Here is a 27,989-nt window from a genome sequence, read left to right on the forward strand (position 1 = left end):
CTGGAAATGTAGATCTAATGTAAACAGTCACTCCAAAAATCCCCTTTGAAGCATTACAGAAAGTATGATTAATGGGTTTTTGTGATAATTGACCTAACAAGGAATATGTTGTAGTCCCTTCAGATTGGTACGAAAGCAAACTCACATGGTATGCATATGTTTCGTAAGTGTTTCATCCCAGTCGAGTTGATTCTCATTGGTCGGGTTTATTTGGAGCAATCGTTTTCTAACTTTGGTTTCAGTTGCCGATCTGATCTGAAAATTATTAGATTTGGACAATCATATGATCTCCAAAGATTTGACAATTTGATATTCTGGAACAAGACTTTTTACTAATTGATTATTTATGTAGTTTGAACCCTTTTCGTTTTGTAATTTATAATTTAAGTATACATTTTTATTTAATTTAATTAATATAATATAATATAATTATACTTTATAATTTAGGTAGTGAATAAATTGAAAAATCATTAAACTTAATTAAATAAATCTGAATTATTTAATTTTGTTAGGTTGTAATACCATCATATTGGTGGCCTTCGGTTCCTCCTACTAAAGGGAGCCAAAGTAGTATGCCACAAAAAGTTCCACAAAAGTTTGCACAAGTATCATACAGTGTATTTGAACCACCGATACGCAGTGCAGAACAATGTGAACCCAAAGTACAAATACAACCTCTAACTGTGTTTGCACAAGTGCCCCTCGTTTCAGCAACTGCACCTTTTAAAATTCTATATTCAGATGAATTTCTTAAAATAATGATACCGCAATATCCGTTATATCCAATGTCAAAAATTCATGTTCCTGTTTATCTTCGGGAAACCTCAAATCAAAAAGTATCTGCTTTTACTGTAAAAGCACGTGTAAAATCTGGTATAAAAATCTTGGGAGCTTCCATTACGTCTGACTTATGGAATATATCAATTGAAAAGGAAAACCAAAAGCATATTACGGTTAGAGTTATGGCCGTACAAAAAGAACACAATTTAAATTCTGGTGAGAAATTGGAATATGATAACAGCTCTAATAAGTAAGTATTTAATTGCTTTAAGTTATTAGTTCAATATAATATTTATTAAAAATTTTAGTATCTTTGAAGTATTTTCGTGGTTGTTAGAAGTTGCAGAGGATACAAAAGAAACTTTAGATAGAGGGAAAATCGTCTGGTCTATATCTTACATTTTTTACCATTCCAAAGTAAAAGAGCCAGCAACATTACTATCAGATGAAAGTAAAAGAAAATTAATTTCAAAACTTGAAATAAATAAGGATGATATACAAGCTGTACTTCCAATGGCTAAGGTAAGATATTTAATATATGTGGATATTGATTTTTTTATGGATTCCATTACCTTCATTATTTATTATTAGTTTTATGGAATCACACATTTTGCACGTGTAATGTAATTGAATTGTTAAGTATATAAAAAAAAAACAAAAACAAAAGATAAAAAGTGTGGCAGTCCTGCTGAGTTGAGCTCTATTGTTGCATTGCTCTAAAACCTAACACCATCTTTGCTTTCCTTATGGAAACCGCCAGCAACATTTAGATTATTTTCTATTAACTGCAACAGTATATCCAATTGGCTTTTATTTGCCTTTTTAGCCCTTTGTAATGAATATAAGTATTCATTATATTTATTTAATATTTTCAGCTGCAGACAAATGCGATTTTTTAATTTAAATCAAGATATGATACACAATTTTTTTTTTGTTTTGCTTATTTTTGGACTTTTTGCCATTAAAAAGTGCCATAGTTGTCAAAGTTCGAGAAAACAAATTTGAAATTTTTGTTGTTCCCAAAACAGCAGTCTCCCAAGTAATTCAGAATAAGGAAGTTCTATTCGAGGGAATAGCGAGGGAAGAGGGGGACTTATTCGCTGGGAGTATTCAGATTTGTGGTGTTTATACTTTTTGTTATTAGTTTTTATATGCACTATTTAGAATATATTTCATTAATTTTGGTTTCACTTATGATCAACTACTTTCTAATTCTCGCACGCACTAATTTTGTTAGAATTTGCAATAATTTAACTTAACAAAGAAGAGACAGTGGTCTAGATAAGAATGAAATGAATTTAAGATGCGAAATAAAAAATGTGCCGATTGCAATCCGCAAAACTGTATTTTGACATGTTTGGATGTTAGTCCATTGCGTCTCGCAGAGTTGCGGGGTCCATACTGGAGCTACCTAGGCCACAATAGTACAACCTATTGCTTTATATGTGCTCAGCAGGGTTTCTTTATCTTTACTCCAGGAGCACCCAGTGAGACCTTTTAAGACATTATTGCAGGAATGGTCATGTGCGGCATGTGCAGAAAACGTCAACATACTGTCGAGAACGACACCCAGAATTTTGGGTTTGGTGGTGGTAAGGATCCTGAATTCACCGATATTAATGGGCAGAGTCATGGATACCTCTTTAGTTCAGGAAGTAAAGAGGGTGGCGGAGGATTTTTTTGGTGATTGGTGAAGATTTCTATCAACGAAAAACGATACCACATCAGGGGGGTATGCATTTAATTTATTGCACAATATGAAGAGGCCTAGCCTGTCGTAAAGATTGTGCAGTCATCTGCATTCGTTATGACTCTGACACTCTCAGGGGATCTGGGAGTTTAGATATGAAGAGGTTGAAAAGGATTGGTGAAAGATCGATGCCTTAAGAAACACCTTGTTTCAATTTTCTAGCTTTAGATATCTTATTTCTAAAATCGACAAAAGTATGATCTGCCTATGAGGTAATTGCAGAGCTATCGTTTTGTGATGTCAGGATGGATGTTTCGGCTAGATGTTTAAAAAGGTGGGATGAGAGATTGTGTCAAATTCTTTCGCGAATAGCACCGTTCGTTCTCACGGTCGACTTTAGTTGAGACCATTTGAGATATGAGATGGTACTATGACGTTTTCTGAATTCATGCTGATGGGGAGCTAGGTGGATATATGGAGATATATGTTTTAAGACTAAAGACTGCAGTACTTTGGCAACTGGAGATAATAATGAAATCGGTTTATATGATTCATCTACGCCAGCCGGTTTGCTCGGTTTCAGCAGAGGAATGATTCTATCGAGGAATCATAATCATAAAGTATCAATCTTCCATATGTTTGCAATGATGTGGGAACTGATGGAAGCGTTTAAAATGTGGGTCAGAACTAATTGAGCACGAGCATTATTGAAATGTCATGAGCATTGAAAGGTCCAAGAGGCTTTGGCTCGAAAGCTTTCTGATCATATTATTAACATCGTCCGGGGAAAAAGTATGGTGTCGTCGGAATGTGGCTTCCGAAAAGCGCGTTTCTGTCTGCGAATTTAATGGAAGGTAAAAGTATTGGGCACGAATAGACGGCAAAATTGCTGGGCGGATAAGTTATCGCCTTGTTGTTAACTTTAATGGTAATCTACAATTTTGAGAGTCGCAATTATTTAAGAGTTTCTTCCATTTATTTAGGTGATGTTCGTCTACCATTTTGCGTATATTACTGTTGAGGGTAACTATGCGTAAATTTGCTGGGTCAAGTGTACGAAGATTGTAGTGTTCTTCGGCGAAGTATACAGAGTGACTAGGAAAACTTGGCCTTAGTACTTTGTTCTTAACGCGTCAAGTTAGTCGCTGGTCTAGGTGAATACCTAAGTACGTTATATTATATGCTTATGAGATGAGGATATTATTTAGTAAAATGTTGGAGATATACTCCAATTTATGGTAAAAAGTGACGTGTCTATATTTCAGTTAATTTTAGTTCGCCATTTTGATGACCATTGCTCCATCCAAAATAAGTTTGATTGAAGTTGATAATAACTCAACGTTTTTGTTCCGGTATAAAATTGCCGTATAATCGGCAAACGTTTTGGTGATAACTGATATTGGGATATCAGATGTATAAAGTACATACAAGATAGAGCCAAAACACTTCCTTGTGGAACGCCAGCTTCTATTGAGAAATTAGTTTGCAGATAATAGTCAGCATATCTTATATATAAGCCGTTTATGTCATACTTTGTCAAATGCTTGTTTAACATCGAGGAATACCGCGGAACAATATTCTCTGAGCTCAAATGCGTGTCTTATTTCGTTCGTTATACGATTCATTTGCTCAATAGTTCCATGTTTTTCCCTAAAACTAAACTGGTGGAAGGATATTAAGTCTTGAACGTCAAGAAACGGTTTTAGCTTTAAAAACAGTGCTCTTTCAACGAGGTTAGAAAGGCATGGCAGTAAGCTTATTGGCCTGTATGAAGAGGCAAGCGTGGGATCTCTACCTGATTTATGAATCATAATAATCATGGATGTTTTCCACTTTGTTGGGTAAAATCCAAATTTAATAATGACATTAAAAAATCTTATGATAAAATTTATGGCCAAAAGGTGTAAGTTTTTTTTCTTAATGGGTGATATGTTATCATATCCCGGTGCCTTTTGTGCAATCTAACTTGTTTGTGACTATTTGAACAAGATCTTTGGCCGTGATAATCATGTCAATAGATGGTGCTGGTGGATCTTGAGTGGGAAAGTTATAATGTCATGTTGCAGGGTTTGGTAATCATCTCTTTTACAGTATTTGCTTAATTGGTTTTGCATTTTAACTATCTCATTAAGAGTAGTTTGCCTGATATAAACTGACCTTATCCAGACCTTAAGATGAGACTAGAGATCATCATTTCCAAAGTATTGCTTTGAAATGGAGGAGCTTGTTGCTTGTCAGATTTGACGATATTAGCATATAAAACATCTGGTGTAACAGACTTAGAAGATAAAGGTTGGGGTACTTCAACTAATTTGGTGGGGGTACTTTTTGTACGATTACGCAAGGTTTCTTTCCGCAGAGTAACCTGTTCTTCAGTTCTTTATAAATAGGATACCCTCCGATAAATACCCTCCGGATTCCGATAAATAACTAAATAGTCGGCTTTAGTTTTGATTAACCGTTTTTTATTGTTCTTAGTTTTGTTAAACGCAAACACACAATTTTCTCTAATAATAATAATACAATAATAATAATAATACAATTGAATTCGAAACTAAACCTGACATACTTAGAAAACTATTTTTAAGATTACTAGATTCCTTATTCATATATTCCATATTCACAACAATATATTTTATGATGAAATGAATAAATAAATAAAAAGATAATTAATAAATTAAATAAATAAAATAAAATTACAATGTTAACATCTTATCATCTTCAAGATTAAATTTCCCGTGCTTATAGTAGACACCCTACTTATTTTTCATAGTTTTAAATTTCTAACGCATACGACTCAGTTTTGTTCATGTGCATCTAAAACACTCGAAAAAAAATTTTTGCCCTATTTAGAGTACGATAACCCGTGCCGACTTGCATCGAATCATGTTCATATATGCTACGCGGCAGTAGCGGTGCGTGTTCACGACATTTGTTCTCAATTATTCTCTCGATTAATACGTATTGTTTTGCATTTAAAAGATGGCAGTGGAATTAAGAAGTAATAAAAAATGTGTTTTCTTAGTTGGTGACGTAAATGATGAAATAACAAGCGCAAAATTACCATCTAATCGTCAAGTTCTTGCAGTACTTTTTTTTAACATTCACGAAGTTAAATTGACTGTTAGTAAAAGCGTTAATCTCGTCATTCAGGAGTGTATTATATTTTAGGAAAAAGTTAGAATCCCTACTAGAGCTTTACCTAACTGTATAAAAAAACTTGTGGGTCTTCACCATGCATGGAGGCGTTGCAAAAAAATTCTAAAAAAATACAAGATATTTACAAGCGCCGTGAGGACGACTTGAAGAATAATTTAGATAATTTATTTGATATAGCACACGCTGATGCTTTGGAACGGATGAAAATTAAAGAAGATAAGATATTTTGTACAAAATAAAGAAAATCAGGGCGTTCAGGGTTTTTAGCGGGTGTAGACAAAAAGTTGGCCGAAAAAGAAGAAGAATCAGGATAAAGGAAATTAAATGAAGAGAAAACAGATGCGAGCAAATGTGTTTCAAATGTTTATTGTTATCTGTTACTACGCATGGAGCGATGCATCAAACAAGGTACATGGTTAGAGCTATTTACTCTTTGAATATATGTTTGTTGTAATCCCAGTTCAAAATTAGCGCCAAGGATAAGCGAGCACTTCAAGACGTCTGTTTATTCATTGCGGTTTTAAAATCATATATGTATGTTTCTGGGAAGAGATACATTCCATCTGTTTGTCAAAAGCACAAATTTATTTTCTCGATTAAAAATAGATCAAAATTTCCTCCAGAGACCCGTTTCTACATGGGATGAAGATGTTGCCTATTCGGAGGCGAAAAGAAAAGTGCTTTCCTTAAGGGCAGTTAATGATACGGCTGAAAGAACTTTAAAACTTATATAGAATTTTTTTTGATTTGATCACTGCAAAGAAGGAGCAAAAGCAATTTTTGCTACACTTTATTCAGGAGCATAGAAAACTGTATCCAGACTGTAAAAAAGAGACCCTTATAAGAAAATATCCTGCCTAATCAGTAATTTTATCTTCTTTTAATGAACATTTCATAAAAATTTTAATATTTCAATTGATTTAGGTATATAACGGAAAGGGTTAAAAACAGCAATTTTCAAAATCTTCAGAGTTCTGTCGGCACGGGTTAACGTTGACGTAGGAAGATGAAATTTTGTATTTAAGTAAGTCTGGGTAGTTTAAAAAGAAATAGGAGGTATGCATTTCAATATTTAAAAAAAAATTTTTTTCCCCATATAAGGGGCACCTTAGCTTATAGGCTTGCTAATGGCCTTACGCATTTCTGCTCTAGCTTCGTTGAAACGTTGGCAAGAGAAAAGAAACTGGCTTGCGTCATCAACGACCCCTTTTACCAGCGGATCCGTGGGTTGAGGCGCTCTACTTCCTCGAATCAAACACATAGTCACCCTATAGACGTTCCCCTAAGGGTCAGCTTCAGCACTATACATAATTTTCTGAAAGATCACTGCTTGCTCTGCTTAATCTCCTTCTTCAGGGTCCTGTGACATTCTACGTAATTCTCTTGAGACAGTAGTCAATTTTCGCTGCTATAGTTTCGTTGAGCCGCACGCCTTGCTCTGATGCAAACGTCTCTCAAGCGAGTAATCTCTTCAGTCTACTAGTACGCTGGTCTGCTAGCTGGTTAAGGCAACTAATTTCGAGATCACCATTTGCACCATACTAGCAGCAGACTTCGGGTACTCCACATTAACGCTCCACACTAGTTTAAAGATATCCTCATCGAAAAGTCTATGTTTCCATCTACGTTTCAAGCAGACATTTCTACTGCGCACTGGCGGTGTGCAGAGTTCGACAATAACACGATGTTCGCTATGCAAATGAATGTCTTCAACTGACCATTTTATATAGAGTATCGTGAGCAAACATTAGCTCGATGGCAGACCGATTTTGAACTCCTTCGAATGTTTGTTCGTCTGTATTTAGAAGGACAACATCCAGCTGAGAGGTCCACTCCAAAAGCACTCTGTCTCTAGTGTTGTGTGACTATTACCCCAAAACTTGTAACAAGCGTTAAAGTCGCCCGCAAGGATTAGCGGAGATTTATACCTGGCTTCTGCTACGATTTCGGAGAGTATCTGCTCAAATTCCTGTAAATCAGACTAGGTGGAGCATTGTACGAAAACAGGAAGATTTCGTCTATCTTGACCCACGAAAAAAAGCATTGCCTAACTTTAGTAGAAGAAGGCTCTACCATTTGCGGACCATATTGCTGCTTTATCGGAGGAGACCGAAATCTACGAGGAGTTTTTTACGTTATGATGTTCACATAGGAGAGTTATATCCATATATCATTTCAGTTTCAAACAGTTCATGATTCTCGAATTCGAGCAATTTATCTGCATCTAACGCCGGGAGATTTACAAACGCTGTTTGTAGACCCTGTTGTTTTCTGCCATCGATGCGGACGCTTACTCCAGCTTACTAATGCCACAAATCTCCTGTTCAGACGTGATTTCGTTGAGGTCTTTGACGACTTCCGTCTTGCTATTATTCAGAGTCGCCACATGTACTGATTCGCCAAGAACAGTCCACTGCTGACTGAAAAACCACCGTGCGGATTTCTGAAGCCTTTTTAAGCCCTAGAAGCAGCGTATTTATGGTGGGCCTGTGCACGTGCTTGACCTAGTCACCAAGGTCCTTGCGCGATTTGTTCATCCTTGTGGTAGTTTGGATATCCGCGTAGCTCTTCTCCGCAGTGGATGCTATAATGATTGCATCCGACTTGAATCTGAGGCGCGGTTTCTTTTTGTTTCCACCTTTTTCCATTCCTGTACTGATTTTATTTTATTCTAAAGAGGCTTTTCAAGTTTTTTCGCAGATACGGGATACGTATCAGTGACGGTTGCATCATCCGCTGCGCTTGCTGTTAAGCCCTCCGTCATGTTCTTGCTTTTTCTTTGGTGTTTTTCATCTGTTTAACGGGAGTATTTTGCGCAAGCCGGTGTTTTTTGGTGTCCATCGTACCCAGCGGGAACAACAGTCAGACTTGACCCTTTCCGTTGCTACCTTATCTTGAAATTCTTTTCCCTGAAATTCTGGCATCCCTGACATGTTGTTGTTGGTGCTGTCCCTCACATCTTTCAGTATGCCATAGTTAAGGCCTAACTGAGCTGTCTTAATGATCGTTGTCCATAAACAATTCTGGCCAGTTACAATTGGAAACAAGGGTTTCAATCCGTCACTGTTAGTAGCCCACTGTCAGACGGTGGTTTACAGCTACCCAAGGGTACAACGTGAAGGTGACAGTCGACTTGGTGTGGGCACTGACAAGGATTGCACTTGGCCATTCCTTTACTTAAAATAAAAGTCTTGTATAATTACATCCTATAAACCCCTTAACAAATGTGGTAGTTTCGATGAATTGTGTTGCGATGTGTTGTGCAATGTTGTGTTGTGTTATGTTGAGTTGTATTGCTTTGTAGGCTTACACAGCTTTTGTGGAACACGTTTTTAATAAGATAATAGTTGTCTGTCAGCATTTTTTTTGTTTTATTTATTTTTCACTTTTTATTTTGAGCTTTAATTTTTGATCTACTGTCTCTGTGAGCTGTTTGAGTATTTTAATAGTTTGAGTAGTTCAAGAAGAAAATAAAAATTACAGAAACAAATATGTCTTTCAAAAATTGTTATGTGCCGCGGATAATAATAATTTCAGCGTTATTTGTGCTTATTGATAAGAACGCGTTTGTTCTTAGTAAATTCCAAATGGTTATATTAAGTAAAATGTTAAGAACGCGTTTGTTCTTAGTAATTTCCAAGTAGTTATATCAAGCTTCCAACACGCACGTGCACGCGTTGGATGATATATTTTGTATTTTATTAATTGTAAAACTGCCGAGCACTTAAACTCGTAGTTTGCCTCAATAATCAAATTTGAAATAAAAAAAATAACTTCAAATATTTTATCTATATTTTATGTGTCTTTATTTATTGTCAGGTATTTTGGAAATTTATTGTTAAATGTGCTATTTTGAAATGTTGTTACTCGTATCACTGTTCAACCAAAAAGAGGAAGTCTTTTAGTTTAAACCCAACACAGAAGCTGCTCTCATGTCCCTAATCAAGCTTAAAGCTTACTTCATTCTCCTTTTGTTGCCAAACAGCTGATTAATAGTGTTTGACAACGTTAAGTAGATGAAGTCTTTTATGTAGATATGACAACCAAGATTTTACTTTAAGGAGATTTAACATCCTCCCCCGCGTTGAATTATTTGAATAATTTGAATAATTTAACTAAAAGTACGATAAAATGCATGCCTGCAATTGATATGGCATAACTGCACCTTAATTTTAAATAAACAAGTTGATCTAGGTCATGAGAGCTAGCTTCTGTGTTGTTTTTTTTGCTTGTTTACATCTTAAATTGCACATGATTTTCAACTGTCAAAATAGAAGCATTAAAAAGCATTGTTAACATTTTTTGTTATTAAGTTTAAGAACAATTAAAAGTTTCATATGTGAATTTTAATAATTTCAATTAGTTACAATTAATTTATTGGTTAGTAATTCAAAAATTTTCAATGTATTTATAAAATTTAAATTTAAATTTATAAGTGAATTTAAGCCATATTAAATATTACGTTGATGAATCATAGATTGAAGTACATCGCTGGACGCCTCATCAGATAACTGTGTACTTATATTATTTAAAAATTTTACATCATGTTTTGTCTTCCCCAGATTTTTGGTGTGAGATCAGCAGTTGCTCGATCGTTTGGATACCTTCGAATTGCGTCCGAAATGATTGATACTACTAACCGATGATAACCGATGTCAGTTGTTGCTTTGTTGCTTCTTTTGGTTGTATTGGTGGTATCTTGTCATCTTCACTGTCGTTGGTTTCAGAAAAAAGTGGAGCCAAATTATGTATGGCACGTCTCACAATACCTGATGCTGTTTTAACATCGACCACACGTACCATTCCGTCAGTACCCTTATGTATGTTGGTTACTCGACCCAATGCCCACTGAAGAGGAGGTAAATTTCCATCCTTCATGATGACTAAAGTGTTTTCTTGCAAATTTTTGCATTCTTCTCGCCATTTATGTCGGTATTGTAGCTCATTTAGATATTCAGAGTTCCACCGTCTCCAGAATTCATGTTTTATGTGGGACACCAATTTCCACCTCGTTAGTAATGATGTCTTTAAATTTGGTGAGGTTGTACTTGCTGGTGCTGTAAGAGCTTCACCAATTAGAAAGTGGCCTGGCGTAAGTGCTTCAAAGTCATTTGGATCATTCGACATTGGAGTAATCGGTCTTGAATTCAAAATCGCCTCTATTTCAATAACAACTGTTTCTAACTCTTCGTACGTTAAGGATTCTGTGGCAACGCTGCGCACAAGTAAATGTTTCGCCGACTTCACTGCTGCTTCCCAGAGTCCTCCGAAGTGGAGCGTACGAGGAGGAATGAAGTTAAATTTAATACCTTTTTTGCTGCACGCTCTTTCAATTACTTCTCCTGATTTTTTTGAGTAAATTAGTTCTACTAGTTCATTCAGTTTGTTATTGGCTCCAACAAAATTAGTTGCATTGTCACAAAATAGATTTTGGCAATGCCCACGCCTCGCAACAAAACGTTTAACTGATCCAATAAATGCGTCGGTAGTTAGGTCACTTACCAGCTCCAAATGTACTGCCTTGGTGGCAAAACAACAGAAAACAGCAATATATGCCTTGTGCGGTCGCTTTCCTCTTACTTTGTAGTGTACCCAAATTGGTCCACAAAAATCGACTCCCGTGTTAAGAAATGGTCTACTTGGATGGACTCGAGCATGTGGAAGATTTCCCATGATTTGATTGAAAGTTACAGGTCTACACCTTGTACAACGAATACAGTGTTGCACGATGGACCGTGCCATTACCTTCCCCTTGATCGGCCAAAATTTTTGCCGTGTCGCTGCCAATAATGCTTGGCCACCGCAATGCATGTTTTCTTCGTGAATTTTCTTCATTAATAGCTTAACTATGCAGTCATTGTATGGGAGGAGCATTTGATGTTTAGCATTATATGTTAGATTTGATGCGTCTAATCTTCCTCCGACGCGAACGATATCATATTTATCTAAAAACGGCGTCAATGCAGCTAACGAGCTTGATGCTTTCACCAGTTTGCGATGCTTTAAATCAATTACCTCTTCCTTGAATTCAGCAGCCTTAATGCATTTCACGATGTACCTAAGTGATTCTTCTAACTCTTCCGGATGTAATTCATTGGTATGATTATTAAATTGAAGTCGCTTACTACGCCTTATGAACCGTAGCACATAACCAACAATGTGAAGCAATGTGTTAAAAGAATTTCTGTGGTTTACCTTGTATATCCATTCAGTATCATCTTCGGTTGCTGTTAGCATCACTTTCTGCGAAGTTTTTTTTTAACTCGGCGTTGTCTGGCTGATTGCATAGGGCTTTATTAAATTCTTCTGGCCACATATCTTCACGACCATGTAGAAACATAGGACCATAGAACCATAAATTATGAGTTTGCAATTGGGATGGTTTGATGCCGCGTGATAAGGCATCTGCTGGGTTTAGTCTTGAACTTACATGTCGCCACTGACTTGGTGCGGATAAGTCTTGAATTGCCGCAGTCCTGTTTGCTACAAATTGTTGATGTTTTGCTGGCAATGAATTAATCCAGTAGAGTACAATTTCAGAATCAGTCCAGTAATATGATTCTGTCTTATGATTTAAATCGCCCTTTACCCTATTCATTAATGTGGCTCCTAGAAGAGCAGCGCACAATTCTAAGCGTGGAATGGTTTGCTTTTTGATTGGGGCGACCCGAGATTTAGAGCATAGCAGTCGATTGATCAAGCGTCCATCTTTCAGTGTTGCTCGAATGTATATAGCTGCTCCATAAGCCTTTTCGGAAGCGTCACAAAATGCATGGAGTTGCACCGATGAAGCAATCTGCTGTCCAAAAATATGCCTATCTATCTGAAAATGGTGCCATGACCTTAACTCGTCACAGACATTAATCCATCTGGTATGTACTTCACTCGGCACAGCTTCGTCCCATGATAAGTTGAGTTGCCACAGATCTTGAATTAGTATTTTTGCTGTTACTAACACTGGACCCAAAATACCCAGGGGATCGAATGTTTTTGCTAAACTAGAAGTTATCGATCTTTTTGTTATTCGCTTAGATGGGGTTAAATCGATCCTTATGCTGAATTTGTCACGCTTTGGTTGCCACGATAATCCTAATGTTTTAACTGATGCTTGGTCTTCATTGCTGAAATCTAAATCGACCTCTTGGTCCTCTTTTGCTATGTCTTGAAGCAGCAAAGGATTATTAGCACACCATTTTCGCAATTTAAAACCAGCTGATTCCAATAAATCGTGAAGTTGACGTTGTATTTCTAAAGCTGTGTCAAGACTATCTGATCCACTAAGACAATCGTCCACATAAAAATCATTTATAATTGCTAAGGCTCCAAGCGGGTATTTAGTTGATTTGTCTTTTGCTAGTTGCTGCAAACACTTCGTAGCCAGATATGGCGCTGACCTTGTGCTATAAGTTACTGTATTTAATTGGTAAAACTGCAATGGGTCGTTAGGCGATCTTCTCCACGCAATGATTTGGTATTTTCTATCATTTGGATGTATAAGGATTTGTCTATACATCTTTTCAATATCTGTGCAAAATGCAAATCTGGGGCATCTGAAACGGAGTAAAATGGAAAACAAGTCACTCTGAATTTTTGGGCCTGTTAACAATATGTCATTTAATGATAACCCGTTGCTGGTCTTGCACGATGCATCAAACACTACTCTCAATTTTGTTGAACTACTGGTAGGTCGAATTACACAATGATGTGGGATCAAATAATGTGATGTGATGTCCTCGATATGAATTTTGCTCATGTGGGCCAACTTTTCGTACTCATCCATAAATTCTACATACTGCTTCCAGACTGCTTCATCTTTGCTTAATCTTCTTTCTAGGGCATAAAATCGGTTTATCGCTGTGTTTTGAGAATCTCCGAGAATTGATGGATTTTGTTGAAACGGTAATCTCACAATAAATCGACCATGGTTGGTTTTTTGTACATTGTTTATAAAATGCGATTCGCACAACTCTTCTTGCTGAGTTAAGTTTTTGTTTGTAGGTGATGCTTCATCGAGTTGTCAAAATTTCTCTATCACCTTTTCTATTTGTTCTTCATCGTCCGAGCAAATGCCGCATGTTTGCATCTGCACACCTAAATTGTTGTCAGTTATTTTTCCTATCACAATCCAGCCCAGTAACGTATTTTGCAATATTGGAAGATTATTGCCAATTTTAATCTGTCCGATCGACAGCAGTTCATGTGAAAATTCTGCCCCCAGTAAGAGATCAATATTACCCTTTTGGTGAAAGCAAGGATCAGCCAACTTAATATTGCTCGGTATGTCCCAATTTGAAATGTCGAGCTGCATGCTTGGTTGATCAGACACGATACTTGGTAACACGTACGCTTCCACTCTTGCGGCATATTCATTGATTTTGTAACTAAAACCCAAATTTACTCGCCTTTGAGCATTTTGTTTCCTTTGTCCAATACCTTCGATGCATGCGGATAAGTTCATTGGATTTTCTCCTAGTTTTTTGATGAGTCTTTCCGTTACAAGATTTACTTGTGAACCGGAGTCTAATAATAGCTGTGTTTCAGCAAACATGATCCGCTCAATGATCTGAATCATCTTTGCTGAAACGATACGGATCACGTTTGAAAATAATTGGCAACGCATGAAATACGACAGTTGGGTTTGTGTACAAAATTTTTTGATTTTTGTGAATAATTTTGGCGCTAAAAAAATAAGTGAGAAAATTTTGAATACAAAAAATCTAAAAAATGGAAAATAAATAAAATCTGTTGAAATGTCTAAAGTATGAAATGTAAGTTTTTATTTAGTATTTACTTAAAAACTTCAATTTAATTCTATAGTAAATAAATGGAAATTGCAGATTTTATTAGAATTATCGAGCAAAACTGACTCCTCTATTTTCTTTTTAAACACTAGTCCAAGTGTATTAAGCGCAAGGGATGAAGTGCATCAGCATGGATATAGTGGAAATTTTATGGAAACGATCAATAATTCTTCCGTTAAAGATTATTTGATTGGTATTTGCGCATAAAAAATACAATTGCTATATATTAATTATGTTTCATATATTAATAGATTTGTTAATAAAATCCAATCAGCAAATACAAAATAACCGTGGTGGTCACAATTGAACGAGAGCAATGAAGGAAATTTACATATTTTTGTGGTATATGACAAATATAAATACTTTTCGCGAATTTGATATTTGTTTTGGCATATCAAAAGCTTCTGTATGGAGAATAATTGAAAGAACTAGTGTTTAGCTTATATCAATTGCAAAATTTCCGTTCGTGATTGACAGCATACATGGTAAAATAAATGCACCTCACCATAGCAATTAGGCTTATTTCAAAAGAAAGCATGACTATGGCTTAAACTTGCAAGCAGTTTGCAATGGTTTTTTTTATAAACGTGTATGTTGAAGAGCTTGTTTCCTTTTAAATTAAATAAATGTATTCAACTTAATGTTTATATATTCATTTCAAATTAATTGATTTTAACAAATTATCAAACAACACTTTTTTAATAATAATAAAACGTAAATAATTAAAGTAATAATTTTAATTAATTTTAATAATTTTAATTTATAGTAATAGTAATAATTAAAGTATTACTTCAAACAAAGAAATAAATAATAATGACATATTAAATAAATAAGTACATAAAATAAATAATAAATAAATAAAATCAATAATAAATAAATATAAATGTAGATTTGTTTATAATTTTACTGCACCATTGCATCGCATTGCCAACCTCATTTGCATTAAAATACGTTCCACTTTTATCTTTTACATACATTCCACATTGAACCAGAAAGTGAACCAGATCAATTGCTGGTTCACCCCATTGTTTTTGTTTTGCATGTAAAATTGAGCGGATCATGTTTGCTGAAACACAGCTAATGCTCTACATTCAACCTTGATGCCTTTATTGCTTCGTATTATTACGCGTGCTGTTCCCAATACAACATAACCCTTGTTGTAATTGTTATAATTGGAGATCAGGCTTATTGACTTACTCGAATTTGTTATTTTATTTGGGTTAGTGCATGTTGCATCTTCCAGATGTAAAAGAGAATTGTGTTTTTTATTGCATATTTTACAATTGCCTGACGAGCATTCTCTTGCAAAATGGCCAAACTTTAAACAATTAATGCACAACCGCATTTGTTTAACTAACTGAAGTCTTTTAGTGGGAAGTTCTTGTATGAATGACTTGCACGTGTACAATGGGTGACGGTCATTCTTGCATGCTGGACATAGTTTTTCGTAATTTGATCCTTCGTTTGTTGCAGCAACTACTCTCGATGTGTTTAAGACCTTTACGTTGAATCCTCTGCCGAAAGCCTCCAGTGACTGAAATCGGCTTTCAATAAACCGTAGAAGTTCTTCAAACGACACGAGTGAACGATTATCCTTTAGAGATTGTTCAAATGCTGTTTGAGTTCCTCTATCTAATTTCTTTAAAGTGAGGTGCACCAATATTGCATCCCAATGTTCTATTAGAATACCCTGTGCCTTTAAGCCCAAAATGCACTCCTTAGTGACATCATGCAGCGATTTTAAACCTGATGAAGTTTCCGCAGTTAAAGACGATTGGCTTAACAACTTGTTGAGTAACGCTGTGATGAGTAGACGTTTATTGTCGTATCGAGATCTTAGAATTTGCCATGCTGTGGCATAATTTTCTGTTGAAGCTGGCAAATGTTTGATTAGATTTTTCGGTTCACCGATTAAATTGGTGGTTAAATAAAACATTTTTTGCATTGGTTTAAATGGTTGCTCGTCAATGAGCTGTAAAAACAAATCGCGAAATTGTACCCACATTAATGGGTTTCCGTCAAAACTTGGAAGCGTAATTTGTGGCAATTTTACTGATTGCAATGTTACTGTATTTTCTGAGATACCATCACTAGAATTTAACAATTTTAGCTTTGATTTTATTAACATCAATTTATTGTGTAGTTTTCTTTCTATTTCAAAAAACGCTTCCCAACTGTAGTCCTTTACCGTGTCTGCAGTGGTGGAGTTCCATATTATATCATTGTTTTGTTCTAACTTGCTAAGATAATTTTCCAGCTGTGCCTGACTTGTCCTGTAAACCACTTCTTGTTGTGGTTCTTCAAATGTTGATTCTATTTCCTTCATGGTCTTTTCAATGACGCGAATCAGCGCCCTTTGATTCCGTAACGGTTTTGTCACGGTTTTGTCTTCGGTCGACACAGGCTTGTTCCCTTCTTGTTTCTTATCTCCTTCAATGGTTGCCATTTTTTTACGTGAAAAATGAATACCTGTATGAAATTAACAGTTGGTACCAGATGAATTTTGACTGAATACTTTTGATCACGTATCTTAATGCAATAACGTTATGTGTACATGCACCAAGTTCTTAGCTGCCGTAGATTACGCACCAAGTGATGATCCTGTTAATGCTACAATCACGTCGGGGTCACCAAAATGATAAGAACGCGTTTGTTCTTAGTAAATTCCAAATGGTTATATTAAGTAAAATGTTAAGAACGCGTTTGTTCTTAGTAATTTCCAAGTGGTTATATCAAGCTTCCAACACGCACGTGCACGCGTTGGATGATATATTTTGTATTTTATTAATTGTAAAACTGCCGAGCACTTAAACTCGTAGTTTGCCTCAATAATCAAATTTGAAATAAAAAAAATAACTTCAAATATTTTATCTGTATTTTATGTGTCTTTATTTATTTTCAGGTATTTTGGAAATTTATTGTTAAATGTGCTATTATGAAATGTTGTTACTCGTATCACTGTTCAACCAAAAAGAGGAAGTCTTTTAGTTTAAACCCAACACAGAAGCTGCTCTCATGTCCCTAATCAAGCTTAAAGCTTACTTCATTCTCCTTTTGTTGCCAAACAGCTGATTAATAGTGTTTGACAACGTTAAGTAGATGAAGTCTTTTATGTAGATATGACAACCAAGATTTTACTTTAAGGAGATTTAACACTTATATTTAGTTGTACACGTGTCTTACTTTTTTGTGTTACTTTTAAATTTCGAATAACGGAATGAGTTGGGTGTTCAATTTAGCCACTAGATTTTTAGGTGTGCAATAAAATCCTTACAAATTTTATAATATACATTAATAGTATTTTATAGATTTAATTTTATAGATTCTTAGTTAAATTCTGTTAGGTTAGTTTATATGCGCAACATATATTGTACCAATAAATTTTGCCTATGTCATATTTTTCAATATGGGAGAGACAAAACTAAGGAAACATATGTCTTTTCTAGCCAATTTTGGTAGGTTTGGGATATGTCCACCCGCAAATATAAAATATTTTATTCAAGCTATTTGTTTCAGCAAGTTAATAAATAAGTTCTATAAAAATTCAAATTCACAACTATTTTTAATGATCTAAAGGAATTGTATAGGCATTTAAAAATTATTTAGGCCTTTTTCTTTTTATTGCATGTCACTAATAGAGAAGCAAATATCATAAAAACAAAACCTTTTAAACTTGATGCACATTATGACGCTTGCATATTTTGTCGCCACGTCAATGTGTTTTAGCCTTCAGTTATTACCTACGCCAATGACAAAAATATTGTCTGTGAATTTATAACAATAAAAACTAACCACACAAAGTGCATTTTATATTGCTCTGCTTGAAAAGGAAAATGGACCAATATTATAAAGATAAGCATTAAATTTGATTGTTTAGCAACTAAAACGCAAACCTTTTCTTGAAAATTATGTTCGAATTTCTTTCACTAAAAAATAAATAAGTGATCAGTAGCAAATTTGAATCATAAAGAATTATAAAAAAAATAATAAAATTATTCTAAATAATTTACTTAAATATATTGAAAACAAAATTTCAGAACTGGGAATTAATGAACACAGCAGTCCTAACAGGTCGACAAGTAGCACAAGCTATGAAAGTCTTTATCGTGTCTCAAGCTGGAAAAGTAGCTGATGTAACATTACAAAGTTCATGTTTTGCGGAAGATGAAAGTGTTATAAAGGTACATATGTGTGTTTTTAAATTAGTTTTAGTTAAACATTTTAATATTTTTAAGGTTTCTTCATCGTGCAGCTCTGTATATGTGGATGGTTCTGAGATTAGAGGTTCCTCAAATGCATCGGTTATTGTTAAATATGGCACATATATTGGTTTGGCGAAATTTATTGTTTGGATGCCAGAGTTTCCACTTGAAGTTTATGTAGAAGATATTAGACTTTCCCAAATAAAAGGTTGGAAAGTAATAGATGACAGTCATTATGCGTAAGTGTTTTTAAAGCATCTAAAAATAGTTATTTTGAAGCTTATTTTTAAAAAATCTTAAAATTTGAATCGTCACTTTTGTACTTATAGCATATTTGCCAAATAGCTCATACTCAATAATTTATTTTCTAAAAACTTAAGGAATAATAGTCAGAAATTTTTGTATATTATTTATAAAATGCTATTGTTTCTTTCTGTTATTGGTTGAATTTCTAAATTTTTATGTCTTATAAGAGTTGTTAAATTTGTAAAATACAATTTTCTTACAAAAATTGCTATCCACATAAAATCAATAAACAAAAAAAAACATTTCAGCAAAATGTTGTGTTTTCTTGATCAATAACAAGAAAAGAATAATAATAAGATTAATAACAACATTACTACAACACCAGCGAAATAACAGCGCTTATTACATTTCTTCGCTGTAAAAAAAGCGACGAAAAAGCAATCGGAACAAGCTAAGGAGTAGGTTAGGTTAGGTTCGGAAGGCGCGTGCTGCCAATTGTCAGCACTTCCACTCGGAGGCATATATTGCCCATTGTGATGCCCTCAAAAAGTTTTGCCGGGAGAGGCGAGTTGCTAACCTTTATAATCCTTTTTAAACCATTTGGTTTTCAAGATGAAGTTGAGGAGATCCGATAAGTTTACTTTCGTTATCTTATCCAAGCCAGTGAAAAAGCGATCTCCGAGACATTGAAGTCGCCTTCTCTGAAGTCCTGGACAGAGACAGAGAAAGTGGTTGATAGATTCTATTTCATCTTCATCTTGGCAACTCCTGCATAAACCACTTGTTGGAACTCGCCACCGTTGGAGCATAGGTGCAATGGCACAGTGCCCCGTTAGTACTCCAGTAAGCACACGAATTGCTGGTTTGCTGAAGCTTAAAAGGCTTTTCGTTTTATTTTTATCCAACCTCGGCCATAAGGTTCTGGCGACCTCACAGTCTTCGCGGTTAGTCCATAAGTTGTCTGTCACCGTTTTGGTGATTTCCTCTATTATCCTAAACAGCTCACACATTGGTGTGTGTATTGTGAGGTCGGCCTCTCTTGTATGCATTGCAGAATCTCTTCTAGCCATCTCATCTGCTAGTTCATTCCCTTCGATATTGCTATGCCCAGGAATCCAGCAAAGAGAGACCTTGTGATGTTTGATGCTCATCAGTGAGGCGCGACATTTTAATTCAATCTTGGATTTAACTGTTTTAGATTCAATTGCTTTCAAAGCGGCCTGACTATCTACAAAAATCGTGATATTCGATGGACGAATTGTACTTTGTTGTATAAGTTTAGCCGCTTTTTCAATAGCATATAGCTCAGCCTGAAAGACGCTGCAAGTATCAGGGAGTCGGTAGGACTGCCTTATCCTCATATCTTTTGAGAAGATGCCTGCTCCCGTACCGCCCTCCATCTTTGAGCCATCTGTGTAGATAGTAACTTCAGAGTTACCTGTCACACATCCAAGCTCCCAGCTATCTCTGGTTGGATAAAGAGTGGGAATTCTGGTATAGAAATCTAGTGTTGGTGTCATGTAGTCTGTAGTGGAGTCTAGATCTGCCTAGACTGATCCCTGACCCCTCCTAATCTCCTTTAAAATTGTACGGTGTCCGTAGTTAGCTGGTTTCCACATCTTAGACTCCCGAAGCCTAAGAGCATTTTTGGCAGCAAAGCCTTGAATGAACACCCACAGTGGTAAGAGATGTAGTATTACATTTAAACCGTCTTGAGGCGTACTATTGATTGCTCCGGCGATACCTAAGCAAGCCAATCTCTGTGTTTTTCCGATGCGGGCAAAATTGCATTTTTTCCAACGCCTGCCACCAGACCAGAGACCCATAGATCAGGCCCATGATAGGCCTGATGATCGTCATTCCGTATACTACGTACGATGACAATCCCCAACTCTTCCAAAAGGTCTTTTTGCAGACATAGTATGCAGCTAGTCTCCAATTTTGTTTGGAATCAAGGACGACGCCAAGATACTTGGCTTCCGAGGTCAGTCAGAGTCAGTGTAATGCCATCCAATCTGGGTAAGGTGAAAGTAGGTATTTTAGTTTTCCGTGTGAACAGGACAAGCTCTGTCTTAGTAGGATTCACCCCTAAGCCATTGCTTTATTGAAAGCTCCCTCGATGTCAAGGAATCCAGCCAGGGTGTACTCCTTTAGTTGGAGTGTTCTTTCAATAGTACCAACCGCTTCGTGGAGAGCACCCTAACCTCCTGCCAAGCTTTAGGTATATATCCATCCCTTAAGCATCTTGAACCATCACCCCTGCTGTTGGTATCACTGCTACCCCAGAGTTCGTGATGTCCATTTGCATCGCAACCAGCTACCAGAAACAATCCTCGTGATCCTGCATATGCAGACAGTGCTCGAAAGGCTGCTGGTGGTGGTTCTTCTTCATCGTACGGAAAGTATGCGGACGTTAGCAGCGGGCTAGGCCTGTGCCTTTGTTCACATACTACCGCTGTGAGATCTCCATGGCTGTAAGAAGTTAAGGGAAAAATATTAAGACTTTTCTTTGCAACTATACAGGTTCTAATCTTACCTTGTGTATGTGAAGTGTAGAGATGATACCCACTCAGTCCAAGTCCGGCGACTTTGCCTTTGACAAGCCATGGTTCTTGGACAATTGCCACGTCCACATCACGCTCCGCGAGGTACTTAATCAGGTCGAGCGAGGCTAGGGTGGAGTGGTGCAGATTAATTTGCACTACCTTCAGCCTTTCCTCTGCTGGTTTGAGGCCTGTCACCTGGCACCCGAACCTTAAGAGAACCTAGCCCGAATTTGATGGTTCCTTCCTTTTTTAAAATGGATAGAGACGCTTGATCCACAGCGATTAGTATGTCACTACCTGTTCCGCTTTTACAGACAGCCATATTCACTATCTGCCATTCAGATGTTTTCAGCGCCTTATTTTGTCGTTCGATGAGTTTCAATATGACGTCCTTCTCCGGAACCGGAGGTGGGACCCACAGGGATACAATCGGGCGTACAGGGAGCTGAGAGCGAGGAACTACTTCGAGTTAAGCTCCCTGCCAGAGTGTGCCAAGACTATCGATTGTTCGCGTAAAGAAATCCAAAGACTTCTTGTTGCCGCAACCAACAACCTTAACACCTTTCTGCCATCCAGAAGGAAGAGTCGCTCGCCCAGGTGCCCCTCTCGCTCGACATCTACCGCTGGTACTGGGGATCCGACTCCCTGCACCGTAACTTTAATATTCTCAGCTGACATTAGTCATGCAAAAACGCCTCCTCCCTGTAGGGTTTCTTTAAAAGTCTGCCATCCTACGCACAAAAAGACTCGAACTCGACTGCCCCTGACATGGAGGAAACAGTCGTCGTTGTGTGCCGCCCCTACTTTGGGGAGAAACAGACGCATACAGGCAGGTTTTAGTTGGTTGCTCATCAGCCGGTCATGGAAAGCCCTATCAGAAGTTAGCAACCTATTGTATGACTACCCCCGTTAATGAAGCCCGACGAATCACTGCAGCCATAAGCCCCCACACCACGACAAGGTACCTACCAAGTGGGTGTAGCTAAGCAGTAAGCTTGCGATTATATCACACTACTAGTGCTGCTCAGTTCAGGAAAGAGATTTACATTTCTTCAGGCAACACGATGATTTTGCGTTTCACATCTTGCAACTAAGTGTTGATTGAGGCAAAGTAAAAAATTTACATCTCTGCTTTTCAAACCTTTACAAGCGTAATAGAAATCTACAATGTTATGTATATTGAGCATCGCTCATAAAGATCCTGTAGCCAAGTACCACTTTGAAAGAGTCGAAGCTTGGTGTGGGATCTTCAGGTTTGTTAACAGACATTACCATTTCAGCCAAACTTAATTCAAACTTACATCATTTCTACATCACCATGTTTTTATTGCCCATAATTATATCAATGAGCTCGTCTCTTACTACAACGTATAATGAACCTATTTACAACTGCTAATAGCTGGGATAGCTCACGATCTTTCAGGAGTGTTACAAGAATATTTTTTTGTTTGTAACCCTAAATTCTCTTGTAATATACACTTGTCGTTATAAGTCTACAAGCAAAAAACTTTGGAAATTTTTTTCAAAAAACTCAATTTATTGGAAACATATTTTAGTGTTTTTAATAATATTCAATGCACAATGTTTTCGGGAAGTTTCTTTGCATGTGTTCACAAAACAGCCGAGATAACGGTGCTTTTATTGTCAAGGACAGTGAGCAAAAGTCAACAAGCACTAAGTATAAGTATAAGATGATGTTTTAGTGTAAATTCTTGATTTTTTATGCAATTTAATAACTAGTTGAGTAACCACAATGATTAAGAACTTCCACTAGACGGTTTTTCTTCGAAACTACAAGTTTACTGGTCTCCTAAGTTGTTATTTCGCCCCATTATTTTAGTATTATATCTTTCAAATGCTGTTTGTCGAAATTCAGTGTTTTTGAATTTTTTTTTTTCAAAAGTGCCCATAAATGTTTAATTGGATTTAAATCTGGTTACTGTGGCATATTTAGCAGTTTCGGGTCGTTATATAGCAACCAAAGACGCACAATTTCTGCTGAATGTTTGAGATCATTGTCCTGTTGAAATAAAATCCATCTGTTAGTCCCAATTTGTCAGCACTTATTCGCATATTACTCTTTAAAATGTTTAGATAAATATGTTTATCCATTGTTGTTGCCACAAACTCCCGATTACCCATACTATTAGCTGCCATACAACCCCAGAGCATCACTGCACCACCTCCGTGCTTTACAGTTGGGAATAGATTTTGTTTATTGTATGCTTGACCTCGATTACGCCATACTAATATATGTCCTTGTATGTCATAAACACAGAACTTGGATTCATCGGAGAAAAGCACATTGTTCCACAACTCCTCCGGCATATCTACATATTTATTCGTAAATGTGATGCGCTTCTTTATATGTAATTAAAGATATGTAACGCTTCCTTTGTGCTACTCTACTATGAAAACCGGCCCGTCTCAAAATTCTGCGTGCGGTAACCACAGAGATATTTTTTGTAGTTTTCCTATATATGTATTACGTACATATGCCGTTAAACTTGGATTTTTCGTTACCGAATTTAATATTGAGCGGCACAGTGTGTAAGTTTCAGTCGGCGACCAGAGGCTTTCTTCTTTCCGAAGATTGCAGCCGCGTGCAGCGGATACCACCCCATTTCAAGAGAGTAATCAAGAGAGAAAGAGAGAGATATCAGAGCAAGATGCTTAATACCTAGTGGTTTTTGTTCATTTGAGCCAGAAAACATTGGCGTAAAGTATGGGAATTGGGTGTTAATGAAGATGGCAGGGTTATTGCGCAAGCGCAGGGGTTACGAAAGTGAGTCCCACTCACCGAGGCAAAGGGATAGATATTGGGGGGTTTGTGGCGTAAGGCCTGGGCTAAGTCCACAGGGAGGGAGATTGCGCTTGAAAAGACGGAATCTTTCCATCTGGGCGGAAGAGATTGCAGATCAAATAGGGAAACCGTACGTGAGTAAGGGGTGAATAAGCTCTTTATGTTGGCTATTTTAATCATTAAAGTAGTTCTGCAAATTGTTAAATCTTAATTTGAAAGAATACAAAGTCCACCATAACAACATTAGTCACAACAACAAGATAATGTAATTTATTAATTGTTTTAAATTATTGTATTAAAATAGTAACGTATCCTTTTCATAATGCGCATGACAATCATTTAAGTTAATTTATTTAATATATAAAATGGCAAGTGTTTTAATTTTAATAATAATTGAAGAGTAAAAATTTTAATGTATAGGGTGTTTTTTCAGCTGAGAATGTCAAACTGTGTTAACATTTCTGTTCAGTAAGGTTTGACAATTCATTATGAATTGTTTACACGAGAACAACGCTTCCAAATTGTAGAATTTTACTTTGAAAAAAACAAATCTTTCGCGAATATCATAGAATACTTCGTCTATTTTTATAGAAGAAGTGTGTTTAGTGATGAAGTGCATTTTGGGTTAAATGGCTACGTCAATAAGCAAAATGCCGTATATGGAGTGAAGATAATCCTCAAGTCGTCATCATCGGCACTTATTTCTTTCGAAATGAGAAAGGAGTTGCCGTTACTGTGGTTATCGAGCCAGGATGGCTTAATTATTTGCCTATATTGATGAAAAGAATTATACAAAAGAAAATTGAGACAATAACAACAACTATTGAGACCCATAATAATAGTTATAATAATATATTATAACATACAGCGACAAACCTGCTGGTGACCGTCGAGTAATACGTTGTATAGTGGGACAAATATGGAAATAAATCATAAAATGAAGTGATTCTGAAGGATTTTTTTGCAGGTGTTTTTATTTAGTTTTATTCAATTAGGTTAAAAAAGTTTTTTATTTGTGTTGTTTATTTTTTTTTTTTTTGTTATGAAGCCAGGGGGCTGAATTTACAGGTTTAAGTTTTTTGAAATATTACTTCTCTCTTTTAGTGTTATTGGGAGTTTTTGCAACTTAAAATTTTCCAATTTTTTAACACAAACTCTTCTAAACTAAAACAAACTATTTTTTTAAACTTGATTGAAAAAAGGACAAAAGATACATGTGTATAGCTTTATTAAATCCCTGCCCTTCAAGTTGCAAAAAAATCTTTACATTCGATTTCAAATTTTTTTTAAGTTAATAAATTAATATATTTTCTTCATATATCAGTTTCAAATACTTGAAAATCTGGCCTCTAGATCGTTTTAAAGATTAAATACATGGCAAAAATATTTACATCTCACAGATAAAAGCTGTTTTTATTACAAAAATTAATCAGTTGTAGAGTAAAGAATTAAAAAAGCAATCTAAAAAATTTTTATGTGTAAGCTATGCATAGCTTTAAAAGTTATTGTTAATACAGTACAATATTTTACAATAAAATAAAGAAATACACTTATTAATTTATTATTGCATTGATTAATTTTTATGTAATGCAATAATTTGATAACCAAATGGGGTTTATATATATGTTCAACAAAAGCAAATATGCTAAATATGCGGGTTTGAAAATATATGCAACTATGCAAAAAATATAAAAATATATACAGTCGCAGTCAACAGTTAGTATACAGTTCACCTTTCTAAACAACGATTGTAAAGGTTTGTAAATATACAATGTAGCAATAATATTTTTACATATAATTGACATTTGTTAATTGTTTCTTTTCATTTAAAAAAAAAAACACTGTTTGCCGCAGTACAAGCTCTTTAAAATGCAGTCAAAAGTTTATATGCACAAATTAAGTTTCTAACATTAACTGTGTTATTAATATTATTCGAATATGTACAATAAGTGCTTTCTTACAAATTAATATTAGTTCGTGTTAAGATTTCAACAAGTACACCTCTAGTTTTCGTGAGTATTTTGAAATAATACTAATATTAAAATACAATGGCACGTGGTAAAGATCTTCCATTAGAAATGATTAATTTATTAATTGACCTGCGAATATCTTCGAAAAATAGCGAATATTTCGAAAAAAAAGTCGCGTAGTAGTTCAAAAAGTAATTGAAACCCACAATATTTGAAGCAACACAAAAACTGTTATCCGTACAGGTCGTCCTCGCGCATTGACGGCACAAAAAAGTACAAAATTGTGAGACAATTCAAAAAAAAAAACCCACGATTGAGTGCACTAAAAATTGTCGAAGAACTTTCTCGATAGCGTAATAAAGTAGTAAGTCTCTCAACCATTCGACGAACGGTCAATGACAATGGCTTGTATGGAAGACTGCCTAGATAAAAACCATGCAATTCTCAGGTCAACCATATTAGCGCAAAAAAGTTGCAAAAATCTACCCTAATGCATCGTAAATATTCTGGAATAACGTCATTTTTAGTGATGAAAGTAAGTTTGAGGTTTTCGGATCAAACAGAAGAAAACCTCCGTTTCACCGTCAAACACGGCGGTAGTTTAGTGATGGTTTGGGGATAAATGTCGACTATGAGGATTATAGTGTGGCTGTTATATAACGTACCAAACCAGTAAAATTCTCCTCCTCAGTCTCCAGACTTTCACCCCATTGAACATTTGTGGGAGAAACTGATCAAAAACATTCGAAAACGTTCGTTGTCATCGAAACAAGATCTTCGATCGGCTTTGACAGAAGAATGAGCCAAAAACTATTGGTTTTATAATGACAAAATAAAGCTATGTTTCATATTTTTTTTTTTTAATACTTATACATTTATTTATTGCATCTTCTTTTACAATGAGACTGACGATAAGTTTTAAAATCTTATCACTAATTACATAATATTACAAAATTTTATTTTAACTATACATTGTGAAACATAAAATAAATTAAGTAGACCTTATGTCACGAACCTCACTTACAACAATGGGTTAAATTTCATTGGAGTGAATGTTAGGTGGTTTATTAAGAAAACAGTTCAACTTTATCAGATTACTTAAAAGCAATTTCCGGTTTTTAGTTCAAGGTATTGAATATTAATTAATGGCTAGACGGTCAGCTCTTTTTAGGTGGGAAGTAGTGGATAAATGTGCGAGATTTCTTGCTAGGAGATTAACATGTTCTGTTAGCCTTTTATTGTATTTCTTTCTTATATTGTCAAATTCAGTTTAACTAGGGAAATTTGTAGATATCTGTGAATACTTTCATTCCGTATATACCATGGGGTGCCAGTGATTGTTTTCAGTATTTTTGACTGAGCTATTTGGATAATTTCAATATTTGAAGCACTAGCACTGCCAAATAGTTCGATACCATACGTCCATATTGGTTTTATGATGCTGTTATACAAGAGTACTTTGTACTCTATCTGCTATTAATGAGCCAATGCAACTTAGAGGCTTGGAGCTTCATCTGAACTTTTTTTGCTTCAATATGTGTGCGCCAAGTTAGTCGTCGTCGAAAACTTTAAGCCAACAATTGTACAAAATTATATGAATTTAACAATTAAGAACAACGTTAATTTTTTTTTTTATTTAACGATATATCTTTATTGAATTGCTTTGAATAAAAGCCTAATAATAAGTTTTTGAATTATTTTATATAAACATACTATAATAAAATATATAATGATTTGTAAATTATTTCAAGGGTAGCCAGGGCTTATTTACCAGATATCACGGCGTATAAGT

The 27,989-nt window shown here is 35.6% G+C and overlaps 1 protein-coding gene across 1 annotated transcript in view; it reads left to right on the plus strand.

The window, feature by feature from the left end:
* The window catches only part of LOC119671268 (transmembrane protein 132E), a gene marked incomplete in the record, with an annotated part of 100,901 nt that overhangs the window by 3,942 nt on the left and 68,970 nt on the right, over positions 1–27,989 (plus strand). The window contains 4 exon segments of the mRNA XM_038081821.1: positions 513–1,030; positions 1,089–1,302; positions 18,468–18,611; positions 18,666–18,871. Of these exon segments, the coding sequence (XP_037937749.1) occupies positions 513–1,030; positions 1,089–1,302; positions 18,468–18,611; positions 18,666–18,871 (1,082 nt within the window).

The sequence above is a fragment of the Teleopsis dalmanni genome, chromosome 1 (genome assembly GCF_002237135.1).
Source record: "Teleopsis dalmanni isolate 2A chromosome 1, ASM223713v2, whole genome shotgun sequence".
Lineage (NCBI taxonomy): Eukaryota > Metazoa > Arthropoda > Insecta > Diptera > Diopsidae > Teleopsis > Teleopsis dalmanni.